Source organism: Diaphorina citri, unplaced genomic scaffold (genome assembly GCF_000475195.1).
Source record: "Diaphorina citri unplaced genomic scaffold, Diaci psyllid genome assembly version 1.1 scaffold10, whole genome shotgun sequence".
NCBI classification, from domain to species: domain Eukaryota; kingdom Metazoa; phylum Arthropoda; class Insecta; order Hemiptera; family Psyllidae; genus Diaphorina; species Diaphorina citri.
The window spans coordinates 430138-445569 of NW_007377449.1; the positions used below are offsets into that span (position 1 = coordinate 430138).

At 34.5% G+C, this 15432-nt stretch overlaps 1 protein-coding gene across 5 annotated transcripts; it reads left to right on the forward strand.

Moving 5' to 3' along the window:
* The first annotated feature begins 1970 nt into the window (after positions 1 to 1970).
* On the forward strand, positions 1971 to 12385 carry LOC103505746 (galactosylgalactosylxylosylprotein 3-beta-glucuronosyltransferase S). Of its 5 annotated transcripts, none has more exons than XM_008470114.3 (7): positions 2114 to 2198; positions 2731 to 2927; positions 4598 to 4999; positions 5820 to 6082; positions 7763 to 7969; positions 9434 to 9581; positions 10144 to 12385. In XM_008470114.3, exons 3-7 carry the CDS (start codon positions 4621 to 4623, stop codon positions 10188 to 10190), a joined length of 1044 nt encoding a protein of 347 aa, XP_008468336.1. In that variant the 5' UTR covers positions 2114 to 2198; positions 2731 to 2927; positions 4598 to 4620; the 3' UTR covers positions 10191 to 12385. The 5 variants fall into 5 exon arrangements, with proteins under 5 accessions (XP_026676947.1, XP_008468328.1, XP_008468336.1 ...); XM_026821143.1 differs by having other exon boundaries at positions 2130 to 2194; XM_026821146.1 differs by lacking the exons at positions 2114 to 2198; positions 2731 to 2927 and adding an exon at positions 1971 to 2063.
* The last annotated feature ends 3047 nt before the right edge of the window (positions 12386 to 15432 follow it).

A 15432-nucleotide genomic window follows, 5' to 3' on the forward strand; every position in this document is an offset into this window, starting at 1 on the left:
GGTTTTCCAGTTTTTCCAGGTCGCGTACCTATAAACCCTGACATAGGTAGTAATTCATGCCTTATTTGAACTGTGATCTTAGAAATGTCACGTTATGCTAAGAGTTCAATATTAACCAAGGCTTTATTTAAAAACATACACAATAACACGAGTATGCCGTTGTGCTGCTATAGCAGGGAAGAGGCACACTCATTTGAAATTCATTTCATAAATATTTGAACGCCAATTGGCCAGATGGTCACCCATCCAGGTACTAACCACGCGCAACCGTGCTCAACTTCAGTGATCTATGCGGAACTGGTGCTTTCAAGGAAGCCAACTATAGCGCTTTCACTAAGGCCTGGATCGAGTATTGGCTGAATTTTTTTTTTACAATCTAAAAATCCATTTATTTAAAATCGGTTCGAGGTCCAAAATTTTCACGAAAAAAAGACCCAAATTTTTTTTTTGAAATTTTTCCTTCTCGAACGGATTTGACGAAAAATCGCGAATTTTTGGTGAAAAATTCACTTTTTTTTACATACTCAAACCGGGCCTAAATTCAAAGCAGTGCATATTGCATACGTGACTAATTTGAAGGGGCAAAATTGTAGGTTTCTGAAAAAATTAGTCTATTTTTTCAGATTTAGGAGCAATTTTGCACTGAAATTACATTTCTTTCAAAAATCACTAGATTTTGACCTCAAATCACTAAATCACTAGATTTGCCAAGAATTCACTAAATTTAGTGAAAAATCACTAAGAGTGGAGACACTGATTCTGGAATTTCTGGATTATTTTTTTCATAAATAAAGAAACCATGTTGCCAGATCTATCTCCTGCTAGACTCCTGCTAGCTCAGTCAATTTGTCTCCTGCTATATTTTGCGGTGGTTAGATTCGATTTTTATTTTTATTTTTTTTTTTTGTACCGTAACTAGGTTTTTTTGTACTGTAACCACTTTTTGATATAAACACTAAACAGTTCAGATAAATTCAGATTCTTCCTTATTCATAGACACGATGCAAACTCTTACCCATGGATTCAGTCTCATGTTGACTTTATGACCAAATCGATTGCATATTATCATGGGACTCGAGATTTGCTTTGTGTGGGATCCAAGTCCTCTGCTAATAGAAGTACTTGTATTTTACAGTTTCTGTAAGTAAGTGGATTGTGATTTATGGTAATTTCATCAGATGCAAGGAACGCGTTATCAAAAAATATCGTCATCAGAATTATCTGAGAGGATATAAAATTACACTGTTCAAATTTTCCAGAATTAAAATAATTTTACTTCCTTAGATAAGGCACGTATACCTAGCTCTACGTAGGTATCTACTTGGATTTCCGGACAACCCACCTGGAAATCCGCGTAGATTGTTTGTAGATATTCTAGTAAAGTAAAAGAACATTCGACTATTTTTTACTTTTTGTACGGCTAGAATTCGTCTCTTCAAAAATCAAGTTTGGCAACAGTGTTTAAAGAGGGGCGCTTTGACCAGGAGATTGAAAACAGTGGATGGAACGTGCAAACTGATTGGAAGAAATAATTGAAGCAGCAGCTAGCAGAAAACGAGCAATCATGGTAACACGAATAGCCAAGATTCCATAGTACCTACTTACTTCATTTTGCCCTCAAATGATAATTAGTTAAGTAGGTAATATTCTAATTATCCTACCCTACTTATTACTTGCCTATTTTTGACCTTTCTGTACCTATTTTGCCACCAGCACTAAACTTGTATGGGCCACTTTTCGTTTTACTGGCTCCAGGAAGAAATAAATATAGGAAGAGATCCATTACTGTTTTAGTCCCTTGGTATCCCTTTTGCGGACAGGGGCTCGTTTCTGGAAACTACATCTCAGTTTGCTTGCATCTTGTATTTTGCACTTTGTAAATCAAAATTTCTTCCCTTGAAAACGTTTGAGAAGTAAAAATTAAAGTTATATTGTCAAGGGGTTTTTTTTTTTTTTTTTTCATCTTCCGAACTTGGCTTTTCGAGAAGTGCAAAATGTGAATGAGATCTGGGTCTCGTTACGGACCCATTTCAGAAACGGGCCCCATACCTCATAAAAAAAAGGTGAATAAATAATAAAAAAGATTTTTATTATTATGAATCGGAGTTCTGTTTCGGGAGGACGGAAGGACGGGCGAACTGAATAAAATAGAAAAAGTTATTTAATTTCATTTAACATTACCTACATTTCATGAGTAGGTATATATCCTGTTTTATCTACCAATTCATTGATTTTGAAATTGTCAGAGGAAACCCATTATCCATTCAAATCATTCCGTGCTTCAGATTGATACTGTACATAACTAGCTTGTTCAAATTGTAGGTTTTTCTTCACTGTGTGGATTCCTCTATTATTATTTTACATGTGCAGCAGTTTTTAGTTAATTTTTTGTATTCAAATGAGATGTCTGTGAATGAAATGTTCATGAACGTTGTTGGATAATTAACATTCCTGCAATGGAGAGGTCTGCATTGTGACAGGAAATAGGTATGATAATAGTATTTTATAAACTCTTAGTACCCATTTAGATTATTACATGATTGCTTCTTACAAGCATGATCCATTCCCACTGTAATTTGTACTTTATCAGTTTATCCTCACTCATTGCTTCTGTAGTCCATACAGTCTTTTTTTGATCTTGTTTATCTTACTACAAACTGTTTTGCATCTGCTTTGTTTTAGTAACTGCATTAATAGGTAGTTATAAATAAATTTAATTGCTTCTCTTAGCACTATGTTGGTGTGTTTACTACATTGTTACCACTCATTCACTGGGTAGGTAGTTAGAAGTACAGAAACCACAGTAATATCACAATGAAATATAGTTAATATATGAATGAAAGCTTTCTTTTGGCCTCATAAATAATATAAAAGTTATCACTCTTGTTGACTTTTGGACTTTGGACATAGGAGATTAGGTCTGGTAGGTAAGTACTATGAAAATTTTCCCACCTAAGCTCCTTTTATTTATTATAATTTTATTTATTTATTTTAAGATTTTGTTTTTTTTTTTTTTTTCTTTCCTTTTTTTGTATGTAGGTATCTTATTTAGCTTAATTTTTTTTTGTTTTTTTTTTTTTTTACTTTCCTTATTTAGTATGTAGGTATCTCATTTAGCTTAATCTTTTTTTTTTTTTTTTTTTTGCAAGGTGTAGTATGTATTCATTTGCTTGATTTTTATTATACCCAGCAGGTAAGTAGATATTTAAGCTCTTGGTAAATTTCAATATGGTAGAGAAATAAACTAGGAGAGTATGTGCTAAAAATATACCTATAGACCTACTTATACAGTTGAACCTGTCTAACTGAGACCTGTCTAAATGGGAAACCTGGATAAACAGGGGCCCCTTCATAAATATGTAGGTAAGTAATAGTAATTGGAAAAACTGGATGAATGGGGAAAAACGTTGGTCCCTTGGATTCCCAATTAGACTGGTTCTACTATCTGATCCAAAGACTGTCCTTGGCTTTCTAACAAGACAACAACATGTTCAGTGCTCATCCTCCCTGGAACAATTCCAGCCACTTTTTTAGAATGGGGAACCACCTACTTAAATGGATATTTCCATCCTTTTTCCAATTTTGAAAATTTGAACTGATTATACAATATACATATTGCCTACTTTCTCATTAGTCTCATTACATAGTACAGCTTCACTATACTTATAAAGTAATGATACCTCAGTACCCAGCAGTGTATAAAATAGAAAATTACTAGAAATAAATTCTCTTTTTTTAGTTAGGTAACTTACTAACTGCTTACCTATTTCAATACATACCTACGTCATATTTATCTCTAATGAGAAGTGTTCTTTACTATACCTATTACCTAGTAATGATTGATAATCATTGCACATCATGACCTTCATTTAATAGGTAAGTACTAATACAATTTCGAAGATGAAGAGCGGCCGAACCGTACATTTCGAGGCCAAATAGCGGCCGAAACGTATATTTCTTGTTCTTCGTCCCAAGAAGACTTGTAATCTACATTTTATAATGAACCTCTCTGCAAAGTTTGGATGACTTCGGCCGAAAACCAAAGTCATGAGATTCTAATAGAATTAGAATATACCTTGTTTATCTTGCCCGAATAGGACTAAAAGGTTAATGTTTATATTTATAAGATTATAAGACTGATAATGTGAGAGAGAAAAATGGAAAGTAATATAATGATAAGACAGTGAATGAATCGGCGAGCAATAGACAGTGAACGATAGGGTAAGAAAGAAATGCAAAGTGATAATTGTTCAAACATTGGTCAAACATTGATGCACGTGTACGACTTGATAAAGGAAGATGGAGTATAGGAGGTTACCATCTAGGAGGGGAGAGAGAAGAGACGGTAGAATCAAGGAGACGGATCCAGAAGACCAGGAACTTCCAGGCCACAATGTTGAGTCATGCTGGAGTACTCATAGAGACACACACTTCATACACCCACAGTTCATATGACTATGTTATGTTTAGGCGGTCTCTTCCTGATCCCTTGTGTGCCGCGTCCATTTTTGTTTAGGACTATTGCACTGCTGTGCATTGCACATGACTATGACTACTTACCTCTCATCACATCATTTCCATTCTGTTTTCATTTCAGATGTGCTCTAACTATGTGTTCGTATGGCGAAGAAGGATATGAAAATATTTACCCACATGAAAAAGATGTTCCTAGTTGTAGTATGTCTTTCAATAATAATCGTTTACTTGATGTGGACGTCTCAGGGGAAACATATCGACATGAGTACGTTCATGCAATTAGACCAGACACATGATCCTATTACGTGTACGACTTCGTTCAAAGATTTGCGACTCTTTCACAATGTGGTTAAAGACTTGCCCATTATTTATTTTATCACCCCAACATATCCGCGCCGGGAGCAAGTAGCCGAGTTGACACGTCTTGGTCAAACATTGATGCACATTCCTAATTTGCATTGGATAGTGGCAGATGATACACTTCAGTGCAGTCCCATGATCAGTGCGCTGTTACCCAAATTCGGTAAGATCATACCTCTTCTAGAACGAAAAATAAATAACTTATAGATAGGTAAGTAGGTGCCTACTTGTTTACATGGTAAGTAACTTGTTTACATAATACCGGGGCTTTACCAAGACGGAATAGACGAAGATTTTCTATACATAACACCTAATGCCGTGCCAATCTAGGACACAGATAGGCTGTACAGTAAACTGTCAGTTCGTCTGATTAATAAGTCTCATACGTACTTAGCATCTGAAGCCAACATTGGACGTCATTCGCCGTCAGTAATCCGCTTGGCTAAACCCCGGGAAGTGGTAATGTGTCCATGGACATTGAACATGGTCGATCGGTTTATAATCCATATTTTCTATCGACGAGTTCGAAAGTCCAACTTTAACCGACATACAAACGCACAGGAATAATAGTTCTTATTTATACTGCTCGCATAGGACTGGAAAGTCCCTATACTCCAGAAGTAGGCTACTACTATTATTCTGGTCAAATTCTCAAATTATTTTGAGGATAAAATTCCATACCTCGGCTGGGATTGAGCCCGCGCCCTCCTGTTTACCAGGCGAGCGTCTTGACCACTATACCTACCACCGAGGAAGTAGTTATTACACAGCATCCAACAACCCATCTCCGTAAACAATATGTATTGTAAGTAAGTATTATTTAGTCAAGTGAAGACTTATTCTCTTCTTATTTTAGTAAGTAGTAATATGTTGTTAAACCCATAAAATACACGAGACCTTGTTTAGACTGCTGGGGTAAAGGTACTTTTTAGTCTCATTCAAACAAGGTATATTCTAATCTATTCTCTGTTTCACGACCCCAGGTATCCCGTACACTCACATCGCCAGTCCCATGCCACCAGTGTACCGCACTAACAATGCGGTCCCACCGCGTGGTGTTGCCAACAGACGGGCTGCCCTCGCTTGGATTCGGTCCTATGTGAAGAGCGGCGTGGTCTATTTCGGAGACGATGACAACACGTTCGATTTGAAGTTGTTCGATGAAATTCGGGACACCAAGAAGATCTCGATGTTTCCCGTAGGACTCATTGGGAGCTATGGGATTAGCTCACCCGTGCTAAGAAAGGTAAGGATGAAATTTTCTCTAGCTCCTATTCCTAAGTAATTCCAAGTTTTTTTTTTTTTTTTTTTTTCAGTGCAATAAGTAAGTAGGTAGTCCTAAACAAAAATGGACGCGGCACACAAGGTATAAGGAAGAGACCGCCTAAACATAATAATAATTCGAAGTTTCGAGAACTTTTGACTTTCTTTGACAGTTTTAGAGCTTCTTTCCTTAAGGTGTGTCCAAACATAGTCGACCGGCCGTCGATCGATATTGATCGACGAGGAGAAACTATGTTATCAAGGCAGTGTGGACGGTTCAGTCGACATCGATTGACTATGTTTGGACACACCTTTACAGTCAAGCCTATTCTTTCCACTCGAGTTTTTTATTATTATTACCTACATATTAGGTACCTAGATACCTACCTACTTATGACTTCTTACTTACGACACTTGGGTAAGTAGGTAGGTAGTCTTACTTACTCTGTGAAAAGTAGGCTTCAGTATCTACTACAACATTTACAAGTAAACACTTCCTCTGACGTGTCCACGACTCATTCAGTGACTTCCCACTGTGAACGTCACAAGCATTTTATGACGTGAATTCATGGAAAGTAAACAGCGAAGACTTACAATTACAATGCAATCGAAACAAACTTTCTTATGAGTCATGATGAAAGAGGATTAATATTGAAAATGCATGGAAAGTATTATTTTCCCGTTGAGTAATAATTAGGTACCTATTAATAGTATTAATAGGTATGTAAGTACTTCACGTTTTCGTATTGGTAGATAGATGCACTGAGTTGTGACCTGAATGTAAGTAGGTAGGTACTTAGGTGGCTTATATACTAACTTGGGGCAGTTCTGGCAGTTCATGATAATGTTATCTTATTGCTTTCCTGAAATTTAGGTACCTAACTGTATTGATTCCTTGTTTTAGATAGGTACCATTTTCTTTTCAGTACCTACCTACATACTTCACAATGCTCAACATAAATGCAATTTGCCCATAAACTTAAGAAATGAGTACTTTAATAAAAAGAGGGAAAAGGGAGAGAATGTTTGAGTTTTGAATTGAATAGAGAACTTTCTGCACAATAGAAAGTACTTAGGTATACAGTATGCCCTAAAAGTACCTTCCCAAGCCTTTGCACTTTTGAATAGCTAGGTATTTTTCAATTGTTTTCTATGGCCAATTTGCTGGTGATAGGTCATGTGGTTATATCAGAATACACACTTCTAGGGTTACTGTTAGACCTCCAAGCTAATAGGGGAAAAAAACTTGGTGTATCAGGAACACTTTGCTGGAAAATGAATTTTCACAAACACCCAACACCACATAACATTAACATGCACAAAAAATCTTACCTTTTTCTCCTGCCCGCTGGTTACATAAATGGTAATCCTTTATCCTTGTAAGTAAACTTGGTATAATCCTTTGATGCCTGCTGTTAGAGCAGGTAAGTAATATCACACACTTCACTTGAAAAGAAACACTAGTTTTGGACACTTTATTTTTTTAGTAATCTTATTATCTTCTTTTTTCTTGGTAATTTATTTACTTTGTATAGCCTCTAGGTGCCTAATTAATGTAGGTAAGTGAAAAAACAAAATGATCAAGATCAAGCTATTTTATTTTATTCAAATACTTATTATTCATTATTTGTCAATTAATTAATAACCAATTTTTCCTCACCAGGGCAATGTGATTGGATTTTTTGATTCCTGGCCTGCTAAGCGAAAGTTTCCAGTGGATATGGCTGGGTTTGCTGTCAATGTAGACCTGATCCTGAAACACCCCAATGCTACCATGCCCTACAAAGCAGGATATGAAGAAGACAGATTTATATCAAGTCTTGGTGTGAAGCTCAGTGATATTGAACCAAAAGCAAACAATTGTTCTGAGGTGAGTGAGAATATTTTCAAAGTACCCAGCAGCAATGTGATGTCCCAGATGGTCACCCATCCAAACACAAATCACACAGGACGTTTCATAACTTTAGTAAACCATCCCAGGGCGCTTCACTTTTTTTTTTTTTTTTTTTTTTTTTTTTTTTTTTTCAAAAAATTTAAAAAAATCCCAAAAATTTTTGAAATTTTTGTTTATATTATTTTTTTTTGTCCAAAAGTTTAAGTAATTCCAAATTAGATGTTGAACTTTGATCTAATCTAAGAATAGTGGGTTATTTCTTTTGGTAGGTACTTACCTACTTAACAAATAATAGAGCCATATTTAGGGGGGACCAAGGGTGCCCAGGCCTCCCCTCAAGCTTCATTTTTTTTCTCCTACTGTTTGTCAGACTCCAAAAATTTGGGGTTGTGGGGGCCCAGCCATGGCCTGGAAATGGGATTGGATTGTGTAAGAGTAATACCTAATGGGTTTTGTTGCAGTTGTTGGCTTTGCAATTGTTGTGGGCTGAGTGAGGATGGGTTGTCTTGTAGTGGTGAGATGTGTAGGTAGTGTTCAAATGTGTAGTTCTAAGGGTGGGAAGAAAGAGGGCCCCCCCACCTGATATATTACTGTTTTGACCCTTGGGCACCCCTTGACAAAATCCTGGATACAGCCGACACATAACTATCAGAAATTTTCTTTGGAGCACATGACAAAGTAAAGGTGTTCCTATCTGACACTGATATGTTGATTCCTAGTAAATAATTTCATCTAAGAAATTTTGAATTCTTTACAGCAAAATATCAACAACTTTGGAGGGAGTGATAAATTTTATCTAGGTAGATACTGTAGAAAGAAAGGATAATGCCATAATGGTGGTCCTGTAAAAATGCTGAAATTTAGGAGTAACGGGTAACGGTTCAAAAAAGGGTTTGCACTCAACACTCGCGATACGGCGATAAAACACAAATACAACATCAGATGATGACGGAGTTTACGGTCTAGTTTGATTTTGTAAAAAGAAAAACTGAAAATTTAATGGAAAAACAAGTTTATTTCACATGTAAAACAGTAAAATCCAAATTTCCGGTAGATCCGAAAAAACTGCAAAGGATAAGCACGTGTACCGCACGGAGTAGTAGAAGAAGGGACTGAAGAGTTTGGTTGGAGGGGAGGGGATGAAATCGAGTATGCGCATGCGCATTGCTATCAAAGGGGGTTCTGTGCCCGAGCTTTCCATGCGTAGGGAACAAAAAAATTTGGCGCGAGTTTGAAATATGATAAGAAAATGTGTAAACTTCACACGACTTTCTATTACCATCGCAAGCTTTTTTTTTTTTTTTTAGAAAATAAATATTTTACCTTGCTTTATGTAAGATTATGACCTTTAATGAAGTCTGCTATAGTTCATTTTTATTATTTTATTTCAATAGGTAGTTAAATTTTGTAAGGTGCTTTAGCCTTTGGTCTTCTTTTCAGGTGCTTGTATGGCATACTCAAACGTTGAAGAAACCTCCGCCTACTGTCAAAGTATCCATGGAACTTCTCTCTATTGTTGACACATCTCTTGTGAAGCTGTTTGAGGAGCTCAAATTTCTCGGTATGGGCAGCATGAGCACACGTGAGGGTAAGTATCTAGAGCAGTAATTTACGTTCGATTATACCTACATCTAGGTACCTGCCTTAGTGTCAAGACGCTCGCCTGGTAAACATGAGGGCGTGGGTTCGATCCCAGCCAAGGCATGGAATTTTATCCTCATTTATTTGAGAATTATTTGACCACATAATAATGGAGCTCTAGTTAGGTGGTAGAGAACGCCTCCGGCGTTAACCTCGGCTAGTGGTTACCTTCCACTCAAGAGTCTGTTATCATATTACTCAAGGGCACGGTTGACCCAGTGATAACGCGCTTGTTTATCATACAAAAACTGTTTGAATGGCGTAGTGGTCAAGATGCTTACCTGGGCTACAAGAAAAAAAAATTGACAATGAAACACACATCATCCAGTCCTGAAATCGATTTTGGTCTCTGCCTTTTTCAAATATTTCCCACCGCACCCAAAATCGAACTCAAGTCTCTCATATGAAGGCGGTCAACTCTGTCTGGTCACTTGAGCTGCTTGTAAATTACCTTTAACTAACAAAGATGCATTATCTAACATTTTGTTCTTTCAAATTTTGATTCTCAGGTACTAAAAGTTATCTAACAAAGGACGGCAAAATGTACAGGCTGTGAAGCTTGCTAAATCTTGCAATAAGAAGAAAAATCTCTGCTGCCAATTCTGTTGGCCAACTATACCTATTAGACATCCTCACATTTATAATAAAATTAAATCAGCAATAGGATTAATAGGGTAGGTAGGTAGATAGGTTATTTTATATTTATTTATATTTTTACAAATTTATTAATAATGAATTTTACGCAATCTGTAAATAATCTTTTGGCACAAATGAAAATGGTTGGCCTTAATATGTTTGGTTTGGTCCTGGTATTTCAATGATTTTACCCATCATGTTTACAACTCTTAGGTTCCTATGAGTGTTTGAGTCAAATAGTGCGAGTATCTTTAAATGAAACTTTTAATTTTGAATCTCAGGACGATTTTCCCCCCTGGACGAATTAATGATTTTTCTCTCTCTCTCTTATTCATTAGGTAGGTAGGTATAGATACGCTTTTTATTAGTATTATTATCAGTTGTGTTTTATTGATTCATCTATTTCTTACATTTTTCTTTTAGGTAACATTTGGTATTTTATCTTATTATTTTACCTACTTTCTATTTTTTTTTTTATTTATTTATTTTTTTTTCATTATTATTTTTTTTATTATTATTTACGAAAAACAGCTGTTTTGATTTGATTATCAGTCTCAAGACTAAGGTGATACAAATACGAGAAACGGAGGTGTGCCAACAAGATTAAAGAGTTTTAGAAAATTGAAAATTTTCTTTTGTTGTTATTATTTTATACTTACATAATTTTACTTAAATTGGGTGCTAGGCTAATCAGATGGAAACTTTATTGGTTTGTTTTCACCACCTTTGTAGGAGAATTTTCGGATATTTCGGATATTACGCAAAACCGGAATAGGTACACTTTATTTGACATAAATAATTATCTAAGTAATGCTTTATTTCGAGCACGTAGTCTTCATAGGACTACATAGTTATTACCTAGGCATCTATTATTACCTATTTATTATATTTGGCAATGGGTATACATACTTATATTTTAATAGAATCGTTATATTCAATCTTTTTGGTGCTTCCATTGTAATAGGAACATTTTTCCAGTAGATACCTATGTTAGACCACTAGGTAGGTTAATAAATATTATTATCTAATAAGTATTCAATATACTTACATAATTAATAATTTAAAACTTACGGATAGAATCTCACATTTTAGATTATTCGGTACCAACCTATAGTGGTATCGTTTCTGTGCAAATTTGAGATTCGTTTTAATCAGTATTTTGTTTATTTTTGTTTTATTTTATTTCTAGGTATGTATTTTTTTTATTAAGTATCTATGTATTAATTTTTGAATTACCTATGTATAGGAAAAACGCGTTTAGTCAGCTTTTATTATTTTTAAGTTTTATTATTTTCAGAATAAGATTCTTACGACTTTTTTATAGGTATTGCTTTGAATAGCATTATATTTTTTTGCGAGTAGGTAGGTTCATCGAAATCATCGACCCCTAAGTATAGTACCTATTAAATCAATTTAAACTTCTGTTTAGTAAGACTTACAAAGAAAAATCAATAGGTAATTGGATGTAGGTAATTGGATTTACCTAGATATTAACCAGATCAAATTTAAATACATAATGTATTGTACATACTCGTATCTACTTACTTTTTTTCGATCAACTTATTCATAATTCTCACTTATTTTACAAATTTAATTTGAGATTATTTTCACTTTTTTGTAATGCGGTGTAAATAGTTCGATATTTTATTCTTTTCTTTCGCTATTTCGCTTTGTTTTACTCAGCTTCCAAAGATATTATTACTTAATATTATTCTTGCTATATTAGAGATACCTTCTTCACTTTTTGTGTTGTTGTAAACTTCATCTATTATGTTATGATAATTTTATCTCTTATATTACCTGAGTAGGCAGGTAGGTATATGTACAAAAGTTCAACATCAAAAATGCGGACCGAAATCAATAGCGGCTTTAGCTGAAGCCGAAGTCTACTCTCTAACGTCCCCTAGCCAGTAGGTATGCAGTTATTATAAATACCTACTGTAAGTACCTTAGTAGGTACATACGTATAGGTAGAATAAAAGTAAAAAGTATCTCGGTATAGCTATTGCCAATGTCTTTTTTTATAACTTACCTTAGTATTAGGCTCTATTCTTTTGCCAAATTGAAAATTACCACAAAAATAGTTATTCTTCTGTTCTGTGTAGAAATTCCTCTTTATTTTATTTATTTATTTTTTAAATTGAAAAAGACAAAAAGCTAGTACTGTTGTTGTTGTAGCGGCTTTAGCTTTCGCCGAATGGCGATAGCAGATTAAGGAAAGATGTCTTTTTGTATCTGCTATACACCGGGGTGATGGTCTCTAGCTCTAGCCATGTTAAATCGGCTGGCTCGTCCTGAACCGCAGTCAACCATCGTGAGGACTTGTGCTTGGTACTTTAAAAGCAGAGAGCTTGCTAGGCTGGTTAGGGTTAGCTGTTCTCCTCCCTGTTTATAGTCCCACACCCAGACGCTAGTCTTCTCTCTGTTTAACATCCCCTAGCCAGACAGTACTGCCAGACTAAAGCTAGTACTGAAGACGTTCAGGTCGAATGGAAAAAATCACGGTATCTATATTTATGATAGACAAAACTTCTACAGCTTTCATAAATATTGGGAATGTGAACTTATTTACCCATTACAGTGTCAAAGTTTGTGGCAAATTCAGTTTCATTACTCACATATGAAACGGTAACTTGTTAACTTGTGTGACAAATTATTTCAAAACATTTTTTCTTTTTTTCCTTTAAACACTTTTTAAGGAATTTTTTGCCTTTGGGTCCTCTGTTATAGTGTATTGTATTTGTATAGAATCTCAACTTTTTCTAGATGCCTTTTTCTTTCCACAAAATCACTGTCGGAATGTCGACCTATTTATTCTAATAGATGTGCAATTCATATGCGTGAAATAAAACATTTTCCAGGTACCTCATGAGGTAGACATATTAAATTGTAGGTAGGTACCTTTAATTAAGGATTTTAATTTTGTTTAGCTGTACTTAAAACACACTCTTTCTTTAAATAATAGGTATTTTTTCTGAATACCGATGCAAGTATGTAGGTTGGTATTTTTTCAGTGCAAAATAGTCTTTGAACATACGAATTTATTTCCAAACAAAAAAGCAACTTGGAATTAATCGAATAAACGCGTAGACGGCAGTTTGTATTGCACGCATAAGAGGTAGGTAATTTATGAGATATGAGAACCTTTTGTTGCACAGTTTTGCAGGTAGGTATAATTATTATTATTATATATTTTTTTTTATTTTACTGCTTCAATTTTCCCCCCCCTCTTTCCGAAATGAAACTTAAGTTAGTGACATATTTAGAACACCCGCCCTTATCTCTAGTCAAGCATCAGTATCAGTACGCCCTTAAGGTTTATACTCTACTTTCACCTTGGTCAGAAAATTCGATATTATAAAATGCTCGTCATGTAGGTATTGCATTGTTTTTATATTTATAATTATTTATTTTACATTATGTATGTTTACTTAAACATAAGCATAAGAAGACGGTTGTCCCCAAAGCTTTTAGTGCATTTCAAAGCGGACTTGACTCAAATTATGCATTGTGTCGCTGTATCTACTTATTGTTTTGTGATATATCTATTTAGGCTCATAAAAAGACAATTTTATTGATAGCTTATTCATTATTATATCTATGTATTGTATACTACAAGGCTAAGACAGGAAACTGGCGGTGATACCTACAGGTAGGTAATACCTAACGGTTAACCTAGCTATCTACCGACATCGAAAAAATCAAGCAATAACGTTAGGTATACCTCACCACTGTCGAAACATTTGCTATAAATTGGAGGTTTTCCATTTGATTTCGTTCGACAAATCTGCTCATTACTTTTTATCCCATTGAGTGTGCTAGCCAGCTAGTTTCCTGTTCTAGCAGACAAAAGTAAAAGCTAATGGCTCCGGTATAATCCGAATAATTTGTTTTTCGTACCGCAAAATTCCAAGAATCTCGCTTGATTTATTAATTGTACAGAACATTTTTTGTTTCCAAATAGAATTTAAGCAGCTCCAGTGCCTTAGTAGAAATTTCAATAAACATTGTTTGAGAAAGGAAAGTTATCAGTTTTTTTTTTATATTATTTTATTTTTATTTCTTTTTTCTCTGTAAAATGTAAATCACCTGCTTCTTTTTACATTTGATTGTCCTGTTATAATGCAAGTTTGTTATTTTATAATAATATAATTTCTACGAAGCTCAACCACAGTGAAGCTCTTTGTTGTTTCTTTCCTTTTTATTATTACCTTGTTATTTTAGGTATGGATAGCCCTAGATCTTGAAGAAGAAAATACATAATACTTGTCACATACATTATGTAATTGCCTAATACCTCCATAATGCAGCAGATATCCGTAGAAAATGAAGAATTTCAAATTTTGTAAAATGAGATGTGGGCATTAGGGATACAAAATATTTACCCAATGATGCATTATTATCTACACACATTCATTCTCATACCTCCATAATAATCTATCGATTTGAAGAGAAAACTATTGAAGAAACAAATTAATTTTGAATAAAATTAAACAAATCTGCACCGCAGCCATATTTTTTTTTAGTATAGATTCAAGTACACACACATGTACCTTTTTAAAAATAGATAACAAAAAATTAAAAAGGTATTCATTTTCTCAAATTCTATAAATAGACTTTCAAATTTGGCATAATGTCCAGCGCACAGAAAAATACATTTTTTCGACGTGAAATTTGTTCATGATGGTACGATTTTTGCCCTTAGTCTGCGCTTCTTCTATGAATGAATTCTTAATTTATATTTTGTACACGCTTTCATCTTACGTATTGTTTTTAATTATTTTCGCTTTTTCTTCTGTTTCGAAGATTCAACTTTCCAACGCAAACAAATTACGTAGGCAACATTCAGTAATGGAAACAAAAATAAAGATCAAACATACAAAGGGTAAGAGGGAAAGAAAGGGAAGGTCGTGTTCTTAATAACCTTTCAAATCGGTATTTTTGTCGCTTTTTCGTTGAATATTGTGCGTCTTACAAGTTTATTTCATAAAATTTTCGAATGTGAATTTAAATATTGATTTTATTAACTTAAATTTAAGAAATATTGGTCCGTTGTGTTTAAATTTCGATCCTAAAGTTCGTTTACTATTTTTCTTGACCTTTGAACGCAGGTGAAATTATTTCGTTGGAGTTTGTCACGTGCTACTTACTCAAATGTGTTT

Coding starts and splice junctions, on each gene's coding strand:
- LOC103505746 (XM_026821146.1), top strand. CDS start 4,621: ATGGCGAAGAAGGATATGAAAATATTTACCCACATGAAAAAGATGTTC. Junction 5,000..5,819: donor TGCGCTGTTACCCAAATTCG/GTAAGATCATAC, acceptor TCACGACCCCAG/GTATCCCGTACACTCACATC. Junction 7,970..9,433: donor AAGCAAACAATTGTTCTGAG/GTGAGTGAGAAT, acceptor TCTTCTTTTCAG/GTGCTTGTATGGCATACTCA.